Genomic DNA, 18945 nt, shown 5'->3' with positions numbered 1-18945 from the left:
TTAGCATGGCCAATTCACCTGACCTGCACATCTTTGGACTGTGGGAGGAAACCGGAGCACCCGGAGGAAACCCACGCAGACACGAGGAGAATGTGCAAACTCCACACAGAGAGTCACCCGAGACTGGAATCGAACCTGTGTCCCTGGCACTGGGAGGTAGCGGTGCTAACCACTGGGCCGCCCATCAGTGGGAGGAGAATTGTTTGTGGCTCAAACACTTACCTGCCCTGGTTAATGTTGATACTGTTTGCTTTATCAGCTGCCATGGCCAGTTTTGTCAATGTCTCAATCACATGGTCGCTCCGTAACACAACATCACCCTTCAACAGAACACAGAAAGGTATCAGACTGAGATATTTAACATGGAGCACGCTGCCTGGCAGCGAGGTGGCACCAGATACAACTATAATATTCCAAAGGGAATTACAGAAATACCTTGGCTGTCTGACTAAAATACACACATCACTGACTTCAATACAGACAGTCACAATTAGAGTGGTGCTGGAAAAGCACAGCAGGTCAGGCAGAATCCGAGGAGCAGGAAAATCGATGTTTTGGGTAAAAGCCCTTCATCAGGAATTCCTTCCTGATAAAAGGCTTTTGCTGTCCATCGATTTTCCTGCTCCTCGGATTCTGCCTGACCTGCTGTGCTTTTCCAGCACCACTCTAATTGTGACTTTAATCTCCAGCACCTGCAGTCCCCACTTCTGCCTGAATACAGACAGTGTCAGTGGAGGGACACAGACCCTGATTCTGTTTATTAACCGTTTGGGGAGGTTGACAGGGTTTTTCTCTCTCTCTCTCTCCACAGACTCTGTCACGCCTGCTGAACACTTTCAGCATTGTTCATTTTTATGATTGGAGATTTCTAGCATCCACGGTATTTCATGTCTGCACAGGACAGGAACAGACCAATAACTGGCTCAGGGCAGTATATCATTGACATTTCACGGTGGACTCCCTATTGTTTTGGATAGCCACAACAGAAGTGATTTCAGCATCTTTGGTAGGTCCATGGCTGACCCTTATAGCCCACTGCTGGATTGAGAGAGCAACTTTAGCATGACCAGCCAGCCCAAGGAACTTCATAGGTGCGTGAACAGACACATTTTGACCCTGAACAGTTCCAAGGTGGTGGGCGGGCAGGAAAAGGTGAACTTTAGGTCCAGTCTTAAAGAGAGAGAGTGGAAAGGTTCAGGAGGGAATTTGAAACTTAGGGCCCAGGGTACTGGCCACAACCTGCAGAGAGATATCGAGAGGTGGAACTAATGCTGAGGTAATGAATAGAAGGTCAGGATGGGAAGGACACAATGGAACTCAGATGCCAATGGCATGGAGTGGGTTTCTGGGTAAAGCACCATCATGCCTTGTGCACCTTCAGAATGATGTGAAGCATTATGCAAATAGGTAGCTAATAACAGGGTTTCACTGCAGGAAGTGTGATTACCAATTAGCACACAGCAAGCTCCCACAACCAGTAATGTGCAAATCAGCAGAGTGACCAGGGGGTAATTACTGGTCAGGACACTGTAGAGACTGCTGGACCTCTCCAAAAATCTCCCGGGAAACCTCACCCTTGACGGCTTTTTTGGTTTATCTTCCTAAACAATGTACAGCTGTCTCTCTGCCCTGACAGTCAGCCTAGATTCTAAGCTTCATGTGCTGGAGTAGGATTTGAAAAAACAGTTCTCTGATTCAGCATGAATGGCCATGCACCCCCCCGCCCGCCCCACCCCGAGATTGAGTAAATGTGTAAGCGATTACATTGGAGTAAGTGAGGATGGTATACAGTAACAGGCAATGCAGCAGATATTCAGGGGGGTTACTGATTGACCTGGATTGTCCGACATCGTTAACAGAAGGAGCTTCACAAGTAAACCTGAGGCTATGCGGAGGAGTCTCACGGTCTACACAGTTCAGTTGACTGTCAGAGCAGCTGGAGCCAGAGGAAAGAACAACAGTGTATCTACAAACCTTCTGCTTGTTATCCTCACAGGGGACATGGAGAACAAAGAGTCCGTCACTCAGGGAGCTAACCGATATTCCTGAACACAGCAAAGAAAAAAAAACAACATTCAAAACATAGGAAATCAATGGCAAAAACCGAGGTTAACGGGTGTGATCTTATCACCATCACAGAGAAAGGTTTACTGGGAGATTAAAGCTGGGAATACTTATTCAGGGGTATGTGACTATTTGTTGGAAAGGGGTACCATTATTAATACAGGACAGAAAAGGTACAACAGTAAAAAATCATGAATTGGAGGCTTATCGAACCCATATGGGTGGAGGTAAGAACTCATCAAGGGAAGACAACACTGGTGGGAGTAGACTATATGCCTCAGAAAGGAGCAATACAGTGGGAGGGGGAACACATCAGGGCACAACAAGGGCATGTAAAAACAGCCCGATATTAATCATGGATGATTTTAATCTTCATGTAGATTGGGAAAATTAAATTGACAGAGATAGCCATAAGATAGAATTCAGAGTATACTGGAATAAATTTCCAGAATAATTTTTGTGGATCTAACCAGTGATCAGGCAGCATGTAATGAGGTAGGCTAAATAAATGCCACTACAGTAAATGATCCTTCAGGGCGCAGTGACCATAACATGGCCAAATTTACCATTCAATTTGACAGAGAGAAATTCACAAAGGATTGAGTGGCAGAAGTGGCTGCAGTAGACAGGGGGAAGAGTGTAGCAGCAAAGGCAGAGATCTAGGAAACCAGTCATGACCCGCAGTGAAGATATCATCCAATCAGGATGAAGGATTTTAGGAAGGCGCTAAACCATACAACAGGTAAGTTAAGGATAGCTACCTTAGGCTGAAAGAAAAACACACACATATAAGGTGGCAAAGATTTGGGGTAAGCCAGGGGCTTAGAAAAGGTCACCAGAAAAAATATAAATGGAGAAAATGAACAATGGAGGTAACTTTGCACGTAAAAAGCTTCTGTAAATAAATAGAGGCACCAATGTGAACACAGGCCATCACAGAATGAGATTGGGGAAATAATACTGAGGAAGGAAGAAACTGGAGAGGAGTTGAATAAATACTTTACATTGGTCTTCAAATAGAGAATTCCTTAATAATATTCCAACAGTACAAACCAGTCCAGGGTAAAAGGTGGAGGAGGGTGTGGTGGAGGAAGCCGATCCAAAAACCATCACCAGGGCAACACTACTGCAGAGCTCGTGGGGTTAAAGGTCCTTTATCCCTGGAACTGATGGGTTGCTGCCTGGGATATTAAAAAAAGGGGCTATAGAGGCTGCAGTTGTTCAAGGTCAGGCTTCTCAGTGATACAGAAGTTTGATACTACCAAACCATGGAATCATTACAGTGCAGATCGAGGCTGTTCAGCCCATCGTTTCTGCACTGACCCACTGAACAACATCCTACTCAGATCCAGCTCCCTACCCTATTCCCATAAACCCATATTTCCCATGGCCAATCTGGGTGAAAGTGAGGACTGCAGATGCTAGAAATCAGAGTCTAGATTAGAGTGGTGCTGGAAAAGCGCAGCAGGTCAGGCAGCATCCGAGGAGCAGGAGAATCGACGTTTCAGGCAAAAGCCCTTCGTCAGGAATGACGAATTCCTCACTCCTGATGAACAGCTTGTGCCCGAAAAGTCAATTTTCCTGCTCCTCGGATGCTGCCTGACCTGCTGTGCTTTTCCAGCACCACTCTAATCTAGACCCCCATGGCCAATCTACCCTAACCTGAACATCTTTGGATTGAGGGGGGAAACCGGAGCACCCAGAGGAAACCCACGATGACAGAGGGGAACGCCAGAGATGGAAGGAGCGAGGAAGGTAAATATATTATAATCACGAAGAAAGAGGAGAAAAGTGATTCGGAAGGGGAATGGAATGTTCTTTTTTACTGGAAGGGGAAACTTGGGGATGATGTACTACAGTTATACAGATGTTGGTGAAATCACATCTGCAGTACAGTGGACAGCACTGGTCTCCTTATTTGTGAAAGGGGAAACCACACAACATGCAGTTCAGGGAAGGTGCGCTCAAAATGGCACCTGGATGAAGGGGTCACCTTATGAGGAAAGGTTGTGCAGACCCTGTCGCTCCTGCCAAGCATATCCTCTCCCACTTTGTTCCTTGCCACACCCTCCCCACACTCCGTACCATTCAGATGGACGTAGTCAATCTTCTGTTTGAGTTTGGCTTCTTCCATGATCAAGGCACTGTCTGGAGTCACCAACAGCTGCCGTGCTCTCGGCCTGTAGCCATTCCGATCGTACTTTGTCACAGCGACAGCGTACTGCAAGAAAACACACCAGGTCTTACTGAGAGAGAGAGAGCACATACAACCGAGGCGTGTGTGTGTGTGTGTGTGCGCGTGCGCGCGCACCTGCAGGGTGGGGAAACAATCCAGCCTGACAAACGTTAAATCACAAACACATCAACCAAGAATGTCCTGAATGGTACTGCAGGTCCCCAAAGCCAAAGGGGCTGTCTGCTGGTAATGGGCATCTTCCAAATGGGCTGTCTGCTGGTAATGGGCATCTTCCAAACGGGCTGTCTGCTGGTAATGGGCATCTTCTTCCAAACGGGCTGTCTGCTGGTAATGGGCATCTTCCAAACGGGCTGTCTACTGGTAATGGGCATCTTCCAAACGGGCTGTCTGCTGGTAATGGGCATCTTCCATGGAACTTGAACCTGCCACTCCCACTCCCACTCCAGTCTCAGAGGTTACCAGCCCAGATTAGGATCCTGTGCCTACTCTCACCTTTTGGCTGGGCGCAGTTCCACATTCCTTGGTTTCCTCTACCCTCTACCTTACTGCACAGGTTGAGGGTATTCAGCCCATCCAGTCCTTGCTGGTGTCTATGCTCTTTCATAGACCTTTAGTGTTATTTTTCAAGTATTTATCCAATTCACTTTTATAAATTTTTCTTTGAAAATATTCCACAGTGCATTCCAGATTGTCATGAGTCTGACCTTGCAGTGGTGAATGAAGTGGAGATGATTTTGATTTCGCTGATGACTGCACAATGTTCTGCACCACTCCAGATAGCCCTCTAATACCGAGGAAGGCCATGATCAAATGTAACAGCGTCCAGGCTTGGGCTGACAAATGGCAACTAACTGAGTCACATTTGTCCAAACCCACACTTCTCTTACTTATCACAGTGTGATCCCTTCAGGCAGGTTCTGTTGATTTCATTCAAGATTTCCGAAGAAGTCCATGCCTAAATACCAGGCAGTGACCATGTCCAATGACAGACAACCTAATCACTAGCCCTTCACATTCATCACTGAATCCACCACAAGCCTGGGAGTTACCAATGACTAGAATGGACTCACCCCATAAACACAGCGGCTACAGGAGCAGATCAGAGGCTGGGAATCCTGGAGCGAGTAACTCCCCTCCTGACTCCCCAAAACCTGTCCCACCATCTACAAGGCACAAGTCAGGAGTGTGATGGAATACTGGATCAGTGGTGCTGGAAGAGCACAGCAATTCAGGCAGCATCCGAAGACAGGCAAAATCGACGTTTCAGGCAAAAGCCCTTCATCAGGAATGTGATGGAATACTCCCCACTTGCCCTGGATGGGGGCAGCTCCAACAACACTCAGGAAGCTCGACACCATCCAGGACAAAGCAGCCGCTTGACTGGCACCACATCCACAAACACCCACTCCCTCCCCCACCGACGCTCAGTAGCAGCAGTGTGTACCTTCTACAAGATGCACTGCAGAAATTCACCAAAGATCCTCAGACAGCACCTTCCAAACCCACAACCACTTCCACGCAGAAGGACAAGGGCAGCAGATACAGGGGAACACCACCCCCTGCAAGTTCCTCACTGAGCGCCTCACCATCCTGACTTGGAAATATATCACCATTCCTTCACCGCCGCTGGGTCAGAATCCTGGGATTCCCTCCCTGAGGGCATTGTAGGTCAACCCACAGCACAGGGACTGTAGCAGCTCCAGAAGGCAGCTCACCCCCACCTTCTCAAGGGGCAATACATACTGACCAGCTAATGAAGCCCCCATCTCATGAATGGATTAAAACATGGCCCTTCCCTCCCAGGAGCTGACTGGGACTCCCTGTACTGTACTGTGCAAGAACTTCTGAGTTTAAACTCTGGGCCTGGGGGGCAATGTTAAGGTTGACCCCACCCCCACCCCCCCGTACAGTACTGAGGGAGTGCTGCACTGTTGGAGGTGCTGCCTTTCAAATGAGACATTAAATTGAGGTTCCAACAGCCCTCTTATGTGGATGGAAATGATGCGCCATCATGGAGACCCCCCCTTAAAAATGTTGGGGTTGATATTTAGCTCATATTGAGCATCACGAAAACCTACACAATCCCATCATTGTTATATTGCTGATCGCAGGATCTTACTGTGTACAGGTTAGGTCCAACATTACTGCATTAGGCACATTACAAAAGTATTTAAGTGGCTGCAGCACACCTTGAGACAGCAGTGGTGCTATATAAATGCACATCATGCTTTGCTCTCCCTCATTGCCATTGCTCGTGCAGAGCAACAGTATTGCTATTGATTTGCAATTCCAGACTAACCAGAACTTGGAACACAAAGATCTTTCATCCCTTCAAACCTGTTCCAAGTAGATGATGGTTGATCTGGAGCTGATGATGATCTGGCTCCAGAATTCACCACCCTCTCACTGAACAACAACAGCAGCCTCAATGTGATGAGATGCTGCCTGATTCCCAACAGAATGTGACTACCAGATCACCACAACTGAAGGTTAGCTATTTGCATTTGATAAAAAACTGATTTTCCGTAACAGAACAAGCTTCTGCCCCTCACTGACTCTCGATGACAATTTCCTTCCTACTGTTTATCACAGCCGGAAGGTTCTGTCCCTGTCCTACTGTCAGATAACTCGGTCTTAGCCTAGACTCAACGGCAGCCAGTCAGTAAACACTCACCTTGATCTGTTCACTTTGTAAGAGTTGGAGCACTTTGCTGTTGAGCTCACTTGTTGCTGAAAGAGAAACACACCATGTTAATGGGGCACAATGCTGAAGGCCAACCTTACCCCAACATGTTCCTTCATAACCCCAGCTCCCCCTCCTCGTGAGACCCCAACCCCATCATCACACACTCTTCACCTCACTCCACCCCTCCCCTTGTTCTCCGTCCCTCATTATGCCACCTCCCCATGTTCCCCCCGCCCCATGCTGTAACTTACCAATCCTGGTGTTAACAAACAGCTTGGGAACACTTTGGGGATAGTTGTCCTTTTTATCCTTGAACACATCACTCGCCACCACTTTCTGCTCCAGCTGCTCAGAGAAAGACAGGAGGACAGCGGTTCATTAAAACTTCGTATATAACCGAATGGAGTTCTTTCAAGGAAGGGTTTTCAAGGTAACTTCATTCACAGGGAAGTCAGTTACTCATGAAGGTCGACAGAGAGAAACTATTCCCTCCCACGGGAGAGGCTGGGGAGGGTAGGGAGGTGGGTGCGAACCAGGGGGAGGGTTTCACACTGCCTACAAAGCAAACATCAGGGGTCAAAGGGGAATTACAAATGTGACATTGAGAGAGTGATGTGTGGCAGGGATATTAATGTGAATGTAACTCAGGTGGACATGCTGTAGGTTATTTAAGTGAATGGGGGTTTAGGCTCAAGGGAGCGAATGGCCTCTCCCTGTACTGTGATGTTCTGAGGAAGGGTCACTCAACCCAAAACATGGCAGTACGGTGGCTCAGTGGTTAGCACAGCTACCTTACAGCACCAGGGACCTGGGTTCGATTCCAGTCTCAGGCGACTGTGTGGAGTTTGCACATTCTCTGTCTGTGTGGGTTTCCTCTGGGTGCTCCAGTTTCCTCCCACAGTCCAAAGATGTGCAGTTCAGGTGAATTGGCCATGCTAAATTGCAGGTAGTGTTCAGGGATGTGTAGGTTAGGGGCATTAGTCAGAGGTAAATATAGAGTAGGGGAATAGGTCTGAGTGGATTACTCTTCGGAGGGTCGGTGTGGACTTGTTGGGCCGAAGGGCCTGTTTTCATACCGTAGGGGATCTAATCTAAACTTTGATTTCTCTTCACAGATGCTGCCAGATCTGCTGAGTTTTTCCAGTAATTTCTATTTCTGTTGTTGAGGATTGTGTCTGATGCCACTGCAGCTCTGTGGATGACCAGCAGATGGTGCCTGTGAGCAGCACGTTTCCTGATCATGGATGTGTTCCTGGATCATTAAACCAGAGTTCAAATCCCACCTTGAGGGGTAGGCTTGAGGGGCCAAATGGACTCCCTCTACAAACATGCTTTCAGCCAGAGAGCGATGAGCCTGTAGAGATCACTGCCACAGAAAGCTGCTGAAGCTAAAACATTGTGTTTTCAAGGAGGAGGTGGGTTAGCTTGAGACTAAAGGCATCATGGGAGATCAGCAAGGGGGCAGCATTGTGTATTGAGCTTGACCGGGGGGGGGGGGGGGGTCAGCCATGGTCACACTGAACAACAGAGCAGTCTCAAGGGGCTGAATGACCTCCTGCTCCCAGGTTTCTATTACCACATTAACAGGCACAGCGTTAGGTCCACTGAAAAAAACATTGGAAATAAAAGCTTAGAGTCAGTGGTGACTGCTGTCTGATTGTTGTAAAGGTCCAAGCAATCAGTTCTATGAGGGAAGGGAAGTGACTGGTGGATAGACTGGGTCAGGACTGGTAACCCAGAGACCTAGGGTAATGCTCCAGGAGCAGAATTCAAATTCTACCCTTCCATCATAGATGATGGAATTGCATTCAATTAACAAATAACAAATTTGAAAAGCTAATTTAATGATGATCAGGAAATAATTAATTATGATAAAACCCATCTGGTTTACTGATATCCTTTCAGAAAGGGAAAGCTACCATCCTTACCTGGTCTGGCCTACGTGATTCAGGCCTACGGGAATGTGGCTGACTGTTAACCACCCTGTGAAATGGCCAGCAAGCTGCTCAGTCAGATCAAAACCACTGCAAAGTTTGCTGAAGGGAATGAAACCCTGACAGACCACCCACACTGGCCAAGACACTTGTAACTAATTATTTTGAACAGTAACATTGCGAAACTTGAAAGGGTTCAGAAAAGATTTACAAGGATGTTGCCAGGGTTGGAGGATTTGAGCTACAGGGAGAGGTTGACCAGGCTGGGGCTGTTTTCCCTGGAGCGTCAGAGGCTGAGGAGTGACATTGTTGAGGTTTATAAAATCATGAGGGGCATAGATAGGATAAATACACAAAGTATTTTCTCTGGGGTGGGGGAGTCCAGAACTAGAGGGCATAGGTTTAGGGTGAGAGGGGAAAGACATAAAAGAGACCTAAGGGGCAACTTTTTCACGCAGAGGGTGGTACGTGTATGGAATGAGCTGCCAGAGGATGTAGTGGAGGCTGATACAATTGCAACATTTAAGAGGCATTTGGATGGGTATATGAATAGGAAGGGTTTGGAGGGATATGGGCCGGGTGCTGGCAGTTGGGACTAGATTGGATTGGGATATCTGGTCGGCATGGACAGGTTGGACCGAAGGGTCTGTTTCCGTGCTGTACGACTGTATAAAGAGGTTAAGGGTTATGGTGTGAGCATGGGTAAGTGGAGCTGAGTCCATGGGATGACCAGCCATGGTCTGACTGAATGGCAGAGCAGGCTCAAAGGGCCAGACGACCTCCTACTCCTTGTTCTTACGTTAAATTCCCTGGGAATGACAAAGTGGTTGAAAGCAATACAACTAGAGGCAAGTGGTTAATGCTGGCCTGGTCAGCATCATTCACATCCTGATAATCTCAGAACCAAAGGCAGCTTCACATTTGACAGTTGGTTGGGCAAGTCTGAGTTCAGAACGTTCACGTGAGAATAATCCTGCCTCGTTCTCTACCTGCTGTTTCCACTCCGGAGTAATCCTCTTGCAGTAGGACTGCACCATGTTCCGCATATTCAGATCTCGGAGCAGTTCGGAGGCCTGGAACACAATATTGGAGTATATGGTTAAAGAAAGATCTGCATTGTTTTAGCACCTGACACATTACACCTTCAATCCCAAAGTGCTTTACAGTCAATGAAGCGCTTTTGAAACGAGATCACTGCTGAGTGCCTAAGGAATTCTTGTATTTTTACTAAAGTTGTCAGTTTTATAACCGCCCAACTGGACCATTCTGAGCCTCAGCACCCCCCTTCGATAACAGCAAACTGATGGACATATTCCGTAATTAAAGCTCAGTCCCTTGTCATTGGAGGAATCAGCACAGAAAAGCTTTGGGTGGTGGGGAGGATTGTGGGGCCACACAGGGACAGGGAGGAGACATTAAAAGAAATACAACAAATCTAGCTCCTCACCAAAACAGCTGGGGCTAAGTGGCCATTTTAATTTTGAAATTTGTGTTTTGTTTGTTTGTTAGAGGGTTACGAAGCCAAGACAAGTAAAGGATATGAGCTGCTGTGATGTGGCTGGCTGATGTGGAAGAGGCTGGCAGGGACTGAGTAACCTGCTGGTGTTCAAATATACAATCACAGACATCTCAGAACATGTCAGCTTTACCTCAGAGAGTGCTGGGGGTGGTACAGGCCAGGACTTGTCCAGAACATTCTTTGGCAAATTGCGTTTCAGCTTCATCAGGAACGAGTATCTGACGTAATCCAAGAAGTACTCATTTTCTGGGCAGCGTGGTTTGTGTCTGTAAATGAAGCCCTTGATAAACCTGAGGGGGAAACAGGCAAAAGCTCATTCTCATCGAATTAGCAAAGAGGGGACAGCAGGCTGGCACACAGAGTCCAGTGTCAATCCTAGGGACCAACTACAGCTCCTGTATCAAGCTCCCCTTGCCTTGCCTCCCAACCTATCGTCCACAACCATAGAGTCAAATGGACACAGAGGCCCTCAGACTGCTTCTACAGAACAGAACAAATTAGATCCAAAATTGATTATTTCAGTGTTTGCGATGGACAGTGTACTCAACCAGTCCACACTTCAAAGACTCAAAACATCAACTCTTCGATGTGATAGAGGTATTATCACTGGACTATTAATCTAGGAACTCACCCAAACAGTTCTAGGGACCTGGGCTTGAATCTCAGCACAGTAGATGGTGTAATTTGAATTCAATAAAATAACATCTAGTGTTAAGAGTCTAACAATGACCATGAAACCATTGTTGATTGTCAGAAAACCCTATCTGGTCCACTAATGTCCTTTAGGGAAGGAATCTGCCATGCTTATCTATATGTGACTCCAGACCCACAGCAACATAGTCAACTCTTAACTTCTCTCTGAAATGGTCTAGCAAGCCACTCAGTTCAAGGACAGCTCGGGATGGACAATAAATACCAGCTAGCCAGCAACGCCCAAGTCCCATGAATGAAAAGAATTATTCTCTGATTAGACAGCACTTTCTGAACAATTCTCTGTTTACTAACAGATACAATAACAACCAATTTAAGATGACATGTCGTGTGTGAGGGTGGACTGACAGGTCACTCACCGGCGAATGGTCAGAGCTGCATTTTTGCGACGCCTGGCAATCTTACGGCCCAGTTCCCCTCTCCACCACGACTGGATGGTGATTGCTTCAGAAACAACAAAACCAAAACTATGTCACAGCAGAAAACACAAGAATCTCAGGCCAGCCGCTGGCCACACAGTGATCGCTGTCAGCCTGCCCTTACTAGGAACACCAACAACAGACAACAGCAATCAGGAATTTCACTCACTCACACTGGAGCCTTTTACACACTCACTCACACTGGAGCTTTTTACACACTCACTCACACTGGAGCCTTTTACACACTCACTCACACTGGAGCCTTTTACCCACTCACTTACACGTACACACACTAACTTACACTGGGGGATTTATAGCTTTGTTACTGGTGCCGGATGATGATGTTACTTATCAGTTTAATTCCTTAGTTTGGTGAATGAATAGTTTACCTGATGATCTTATCTTCTGGTACTTCTGTTGTTGGTGGAACCCTCGCCACTCTGCCTGGATCTTAGTGGCTAAAAGACAAGAATTTAATAAACACGTCAGCATTCTCAAGGCCCACACCCCAATCTCCAACCATCTCCCAATATAAAGCCCAGCAATGGAAACATTTCAGGCTCAAACAGATGCTGAGGTGAATCAACACATCACCCAAAACTTGATACAGACCAGATCCTCAATCCCCCTCTTCAATTCCTATCACATCCTGACATCATTTCTAGAATACTCTCAGGGCACGTACCGATCGTGTGCTTCTGAAGCTCAAAAGCATCTTCAGTGGCAAACAGGGTCTTTGGGAAACGGATAAAAATCTTTGTCCTAAAAAAAGAGGAGGAAAATCAGACAAAGAGCTCATTATGTAGCAGAGGCAGAAATCTTTGTGGTATAGTACAGCTCCCCACACACAGCAATACCCCACATCCCCAATAACAGACCACAAAATCAACCGGGAGTCAAGAGGTGTGTTTTTTGAAAGAATTCCCTGCTGTGCCTCAGGGATACAGTGGGATGGATACTGCAAGGTTTGTAGCTCAGGTTGAGGTTTCGGGTGTAGGTTTGCTCGCTGAGCTGTGGGTTTGATATCCAGACGTTTCATTACCTGGCTAGGTAACATCATCAGTGGCGACCTCCAAGTGAAGCGAAGCTGTTGTCTCCTGCTTTCTATTTATATCTTTCTCCTGGATGGGGTTCCTGGGGTTTGTGGTGATGTCATTTCCTGTACGTAGTGTTTGTGGCAGTCCTTGCATGGAATTTTTTAGATGACGTTGGTTTTGTCCATGGGTTGTACTGGGTCTTTTAAGATTGTTAGTTTTTGTTTGAGAGTGTTGGTGGGTTTGTGTGCTACTAGCATTCCAAGGGGTCTTAGTAGTCTGGCTGTCATTTCTGAAACTTCTTTGATGTATGGTAAGGTGGTTAGAGTTTCAGGCTGTGTTTGGTCTGCTTGTCGTGATTTGTTCTTGAGGAATCTGCGCACTGTGTTTTTTGAGTATGATGGATACCATCATAACCCAGTATTCAGGATTAATTAACATCCGGCTACATCGAAGACATCACCAGAGGAGCATCTGCGTTCAACCAACACCTGCTCCAACGATGGCCATCCGCCAATACAAGATCCAAACTGAGGGGGGCCAGCACAGTTCACAACACTCCGGATTGTTACTAATCTGACAGACATGTGCTGGGGACAGACCTGGAAAACAGTTCCCGAAGGGGCTGACTCTCACTGGGATACAGTTCCCGAAGGGGGTTACTCTCACTGGGATACAGTTCCCGAAGGGGCTGTCTCTCGCTGGGATACAGTTCCCGAAGGGGCTGTCTCTCACTGGGGGCCAGTTCTCCCAGGCAGTGAATGTCTTGCTAAATAATTGCCTCTCTGGTCAACCTGACTGACAGGAGTGTAACGTACCTGCCCAGCTTGTAATCTTCCGGTTTGTATCCAAGATGTTGCACCAAAGTCGCCACCCCTTCGGAAGGCGGACCTCTCCAATTGGGCCAGGTTTCCGAACAGAGGGATTTGTACCTAGGGCCAGAGAGGAGTGTTCAGTAGTACTACAGCCTGAAAGAGGAAGCACTTTTTAATCCCCACCATCTAAACTCAGTCAATTCCGTACCAGAGCTTTGGTCTGGCTCACTCGGAGCTGTCTGTGATAATAGCGAGTCAGAACTGGACCTGTCTGTACAGAGAAAAACAACCATTGCCTACCATCTCCACCAAACACTCCCCAGGACAGGGACAGCACGGGGTTAGATACAGAGTAAAGCTCCCTCTACACTGTCCCCCCATCAAAGTCTGTACAGAGAAAAACAACCATTGCCTACCATCTCCACCAAACACTCCCAGGGACAGGGACAGCACGGGGTTAGATACAGAGTAAAGCTCCCTCTACACTGTCCCCCCATCAAACACTCCCAGGGACAGGGCCAGGGCCAGCCTGGGGTTAGGTACAGAGTAAAGCTTACTCCATGCTACCAGAATATTGCTGAAAAACATTCTATCGAGTCTTTTCATCTTATACTCATCGGGACCCCATTTACAAAAATTCCATTTTAAAGGGAAAACGTAGCATTTCCTGGGAGGTGTGCGCTAAATGTTTGGTAACTGGACTTTAATTTTTCAAAGCATTGTCATAATAAATGCCAGAATAAATGGAATCATTGAGATTTTTTTCATTCCTTCACAGGATGAGGGTGTCACTGGCTGGCCCAATATTAATTGCCCGTCCCTAATTACCCAGAGGGCAGGTAAGAATCGACCACGTAGCTGTGGGCCTGGAGGCACATGGATGCCAGACCAGGAAAAGGATGGCACATTCCCTTCCGTAAAGGGCATTAGTGAACCAGGTGGGTTTTTCCAACAACGAATCGTGGTCATTGTTAGACAAAATTCCAGATATTTTTATTGAATTCAAGTTCCACCTTCTGCTTTGGAAGGATTTGAACCCAGGTCCTCAGAACATTTCCGGGGTCTCTGGGTTGACAGTCTCGTGATAATAACAGGAAGCCACTGCCTCCCTGATTGATAGCACAGAGAAAGGCCCTTCAGCCCACTGAGCCTGTCAGGCAAGAACAAGCAGCAATCTCTGAACCTCATTTCCCTGCACTTGGTCCATAGCTCTGTCTGCCTTGGCATCCCGAAGGGGGACCAAAATACTTCTTCAATGAGATCAGACTTTCGGCCCAGAACCCCCCCCCCGTTCCACATTCCCACTACTCTCTGGGTGGAATAACACATTCTCCTCACATCGCCCCTTTACCTTCTGCTGTTTCCCTCGAATCGGCGATCCTAGTCACTGATCCCACCACCAAGGGGAAAACTTCCTCCTTAATAACTTCATACCTCTCAAGCTCGCCCCCTCTCAGACAAGGAAAACAATCCCAGTCTGTCCAATCTCTCTTCACAGCCGAACCCTCCAGCCCCGGGGGGTAACATCTCCCCCTACACCCCCTCCAACCCGGGGGTGGGGGGGGGGAGGGGTAACATCTCACCCTGTCCCCACCCCTCCATCCCGGAGGGTAACGTCTCTCCCTACACCCCCTCCAGCTCGGAGGTAACATCGCCCCCTGCCCCCACCCCCTCCATCCTGGGGGGTAACATCTCCCCCTGCCCCCACCCCCTCCATCCTGGGGGTAACATCTCCCCCTGCCCCCACCCCCTCCATCCTGGTGGTAATCTCCCCCTGCGCCCCACCCCCTCCATCCTGGGGGGTAACATCTCCCCCTGCGCCCCACCCCCTCCATCCTGGGGGGTAACATCTCCCCCTGCGCCCCACCCCCTCCATCCTGGGGGGTAACATCTCCCCCTGCGCCCCACCCCCTCCATCCTGGGGGGTAACATCTCCCCCTGCGCCCCACCCCCTCCATCCTGGGGGGTAACATCTCCCCCTGCGCCCCACCCCCTCCATCCTGGGGGGTAACATCTCCCCCTGCGCCCCACCCCCTCCATCCTGGGGGGTAACATCTCCCCCTGCGCCCCACCCCCTCCATCCTGGGGGGTAACATCTCCCCCTGCGCCCCACCCCCTCCATCCTGGGGGGTAACATCTCCCCCTGCGCCCCACCCCCTCCATCCTGGGGGGTAACATCTCCCCCTGCGCCCCACCCCCTCCATCCTGGGGGGTAACATCTCCCCCTGCGCCCCACCCCCTCCATCCTGGGGGGTAACATCTCCCCCTGCGCCCCACCCCCTCCATCCTGGGGGGTAACATCTCCCCCTGCGCCCCACCCCCTCCATCCTGGGGGGTAACATCTCCCCCTGCGCCCCACCCCCTCCATCCTGGGGGGTAACATCTCCCCCTGCGCCCCACCCCCTCCATCCTGGGGGGTAACATCTCCCCCTGCGCCCCACCCCCTCCATCCTGGGGGGTAACATCTCCCCCTGCGCCCCACCCCCTCCATCCTGGGGGGTAACATCTCCCCCTGCGCCCCACCCCCTCCATCCTGGGGGGTAACATCTCCCCCTGCGCCCCACCCCCTCCATCCTGGGGGGTAACATCTCCCCCTGCGCCCCACCCCCTCCATCCTGGGGGGTAACATCTCCCCCTGCGCCCCACCCCCTCCATCCTGGGGGGTAACATCTCCCCCTGCGCCCCACCCCCTCCATCCTGGGGGGTAACATCTCCCCCTGCGCCCCACCCCCTCCATCCTGGGGGGTAACATCTCCCCCTGCGCCCCACCCCCTCCATCCTGGGGGGTAACATCTCCCCCTGCGCCCCACCCCCTCCATCCTGGGGGGTAACATCTCCCCCTGCGCCCCACCCCCTCCATCCTGGGGGGTAACATCTCCCCCTGCGCCCCACCCCCTCCATCCTGGGGGGTAACATCTCCCCCTGCGCCCCACCCCCTCCATCCTGGGGGGTAACATCTCCCCCTGCGCCCCACCCCCTCCATCCTGGGGGGTAACATCTCCCCCTGCGCCCCACCCCCTCCATCCTGGGGGGTAACATCTCCCCCTGCGCCCTCTCTGGTGCAATCACATTCTTCCTATAAGGTGGTTCCAGGGCTGCACACAATACTCTCACTGTGACCTACCTGATGGTTTATAAAGTCCCAGTATAATCTCCCTGCTCCCCATGCCTCGGCAATAAAGGCAAGTATCCCATATACTGGCTAAACCACCTTCTCCAGCTGTCCCACTCCCGTAAGAGACCGGAGGACATGCCCACCAAGGTCCTGCAGTTCATGCTGCCTACGTCCTGCCCAAGTGCATCACCTCACACCTATCCAGATTGAATAAACCCCAGATGCACCAATCATCATGTCCTCGCACATAAATGGTAAGTTCTCTCCTTACAATGGCATTCCTGTAATTGTCCTGATGACAGAAAGATGATGAGCTTTGACAAAATCTGACTTTTGTCAGTGATGCACAGTTTCTGCTCTCCAAACGCAGTGACTGACCAATGGTCAGGGGAGATGGTGAGGTCCCAAACTCAAAACATTAACTCGGTTTCTCTCTTCACAGATGCTGCCAGACCTGCTGAGTTTCTCCAACACTTTCTGATTTTAATCGGATGTACTTTAGTTTTACAGGGAAAACCAGAGGGTATAGGTTTAAGGTGGGAGGAGAAAGATTGAAAAGGGACCTGAGGGGGATCTCTTTCACACAGAGAGTGGTGTGTGTATGGAACAAAGTGTTGGATGTAAGTCCAGTTAAAAGACATGTGGGCAGGTACATGAATAGGACAAGTTGAGAGGGCCACGGGCCAAACGCAGGCAAATGGGAGAAGATCAGTTTTAGGAAACCTTCCATGCTGTGTGACACTATGGCCCTACCTGTCTCAGTAATGACCTGAAGACTGCAAAGTGAAATGTGCCATCGTAAGCTGGTCTGGCCTACATGTAACCAGAGACCCACAGCAATGCAGCACCACAACTCATGCAGTTGAAGTTCAGTTCGTGTCAGGAAATAAACGTTGGCTTGTGCAGTCAAACCCACACGGCCCTACTTGGAGGTTCTGGTCATTTTCTGTCACTTGATCGTGTTTTTTTTGTGAAAGACGCATTTCCCATGTTCCACATACCTTTGCAGGAAGATTTCGTATTTTCTCCGATAGGCAAACCCAGCTCTCCGCACTCGCAGGTTCTCCAGGAGACCCAGATACTTCACTTGGTGTCTGATCAGAACTTCATCAAACCTTCCTGGAGAGAGAGAAAAACTCACTCATCATCACGGGGAACGGTGGCAATTTCAAACACACGCCCATGTGTCACAGTCTGCACACCTCCCATTTCCAGAATCCTTTACTTTGAAGTTCACTTCTAACTGATTGTCACTTCTTATTCTGAAGATGTGGTTAGTGGCCTTAGTGCTCATTGCTATTGTACAGGTGTAGGGAGGGGGAAACCAGGTCAGAAGGCATGGAGAAAGGGGAGATGGGGTGGAACTGGAAGGGGAGAGTGGAACACCGAGACAATAGGAGGTGTACCTGATTGTTTTGCGTCATTGGGCTTGATACAGCGAACATATGAAGGCTCCTTCGACATGAGGATCTCCATGAGTTTCGCCAGGCTGGTCTTGAACTGAGTTGCTGCCTGTGTCGAAGGAAACAGAGACAGACACAGACAAGGTACATCAACCAGGAAAACACAACATCACTGAACAAAAACATGATTTGGAGTCGTCTGTGTTGGACTGGGGTGTACAAAGTTAAAAATCATACAACACCAGGTTATAGTCCAACAGGTTTATTTGGAAGCATTAGCTTTCAGAGTGCTGCTCCTTAAGCAGTGCTTCCAATTAAACCTGTTGGACTATAACCTGGTGTTGTGTGATTTTTAAACTTTGAATAAAAACAGAAATTGCAGGAAAAGCTCAGCAGGTCTGGCAGCATCTGTGCAGAGAAATCAGAGTGAATGGTTTGGAGCTGAAACATTAACTCTGATTTCTCTCCACAGATGCTGCCAGAAACGCTGAGCTTTTCCTGCAATTTCTGTTTTGGTTCCTGATTTCCAGCATCCACATTTCATTTAGTTTTTAATATGTTACTGATACGATGGCGATCTCCCAGGTAAGCTCCTGGTCATCACTAAGGGATACTGGGAACCAGCCAATGACTGGCCTCAAACAAACAAAGAGCTTTACCAACACTGGCACAGCTCAGACATTAAACAGGTAGGATCGGGATAGGGTCCAGGGTTTGAGTAACTGGACAGAGAGGGTGTAGTGAGTGGAACCTGAGAGGGAACAGAGTTAGTATCTCCCTTTACCCCTCTCCTTCACTCACTTTGACCCATCTCAGGGCTGACCTATTGAAGAGTCATGATTGAGATCAACCACTGTAGCTGGGTGATAACTCCTTGACCTAAACAGCTGATGGCAGAAAGGGAATTTCAGAGACATTTCTCTGATTTCATTTATGAATGGATAGATAACAGAGAGAGGAAGGTGTACGTGGAAATGGACACAGCAGTCTCATTCATTGTTGAGCTAATTCACAACACAGTGGAGATGGTGGGACACCATGCACCCCA

At 48.9% G+C, this 18945-nt stretch overlaps 1 protein-coding gene across 1 annotated transcript in view; it reads right to left on the bottom strand.

Annotated features, from left to right (window-relative positions):
• LOC122563885 (unconventional myosin-Ic-like) overlaps nt 1-18945 on the bottom strand; it is a 50700-nt gene that overhangs the window by 8580 nt on the left and 23175 nt on the right. Inside the window, exons 18-30 of the mRNA XM_043718092.1 lie at nt 17901-18006; nt 17496-17613; nt 13383-13496; nt 12216-12292; nt 11920-11988; nt 11471-11555; nt 10531-10690; nt 9871-9954; nt 7199-7292; nt 6936-6991; nt 4150-4285; nt 1975-2045; nt 223-320 (exon numbers count right to left, since the gene is read on the bottom strand). Coding sequence (XP_043574027.1) covers nt 223-320; nt 1975-2045; nt 4150-4285; nt 6936-6991; nt 7199-7292; nt 9871-9954; nt 10531-10690; nt 11471-11555; nt 11920-11988; nt 12216-12292; nt 13383-13496; nt 17496-17613; nt 17901-18006 — 1268 coding nt within the window. The remainder of the gene's footprint in view (nt 1-222; nt 321-1974; nt 2046-4149; nt 4286-6935; nt 6992-7198; nt 7293-9870; nt 9955-10530; nt 10691-11470; nt 11556-11919; nt 11989-12215; nt 12293-13382; nt 13497-17495; nt 17614-17900; nt 18007-18945) is intronic.

Source organism: Chiloscyllium plagiosum, chromosome 28 (assembly GCF_004010195.1).
Source record: "Chiloscyllium plagiosum isolate BGI_BamShark_2017 chromosome 28, ASM401019v2, whole genome shotgun sequence".
Lineage (NCBI taxonomy): Eukaryota > Metazoa > Chordata > Chondrichthyes > Orectolobiformes > Hemiscylliidae > Chiloscyllium > Chiloscyllium plagiosum.
The sequence above is the reverse complement of the archived record's forward strand: the minus strand, read 5'-3'. Positions and strand labels throughout refer to the sequence as shown.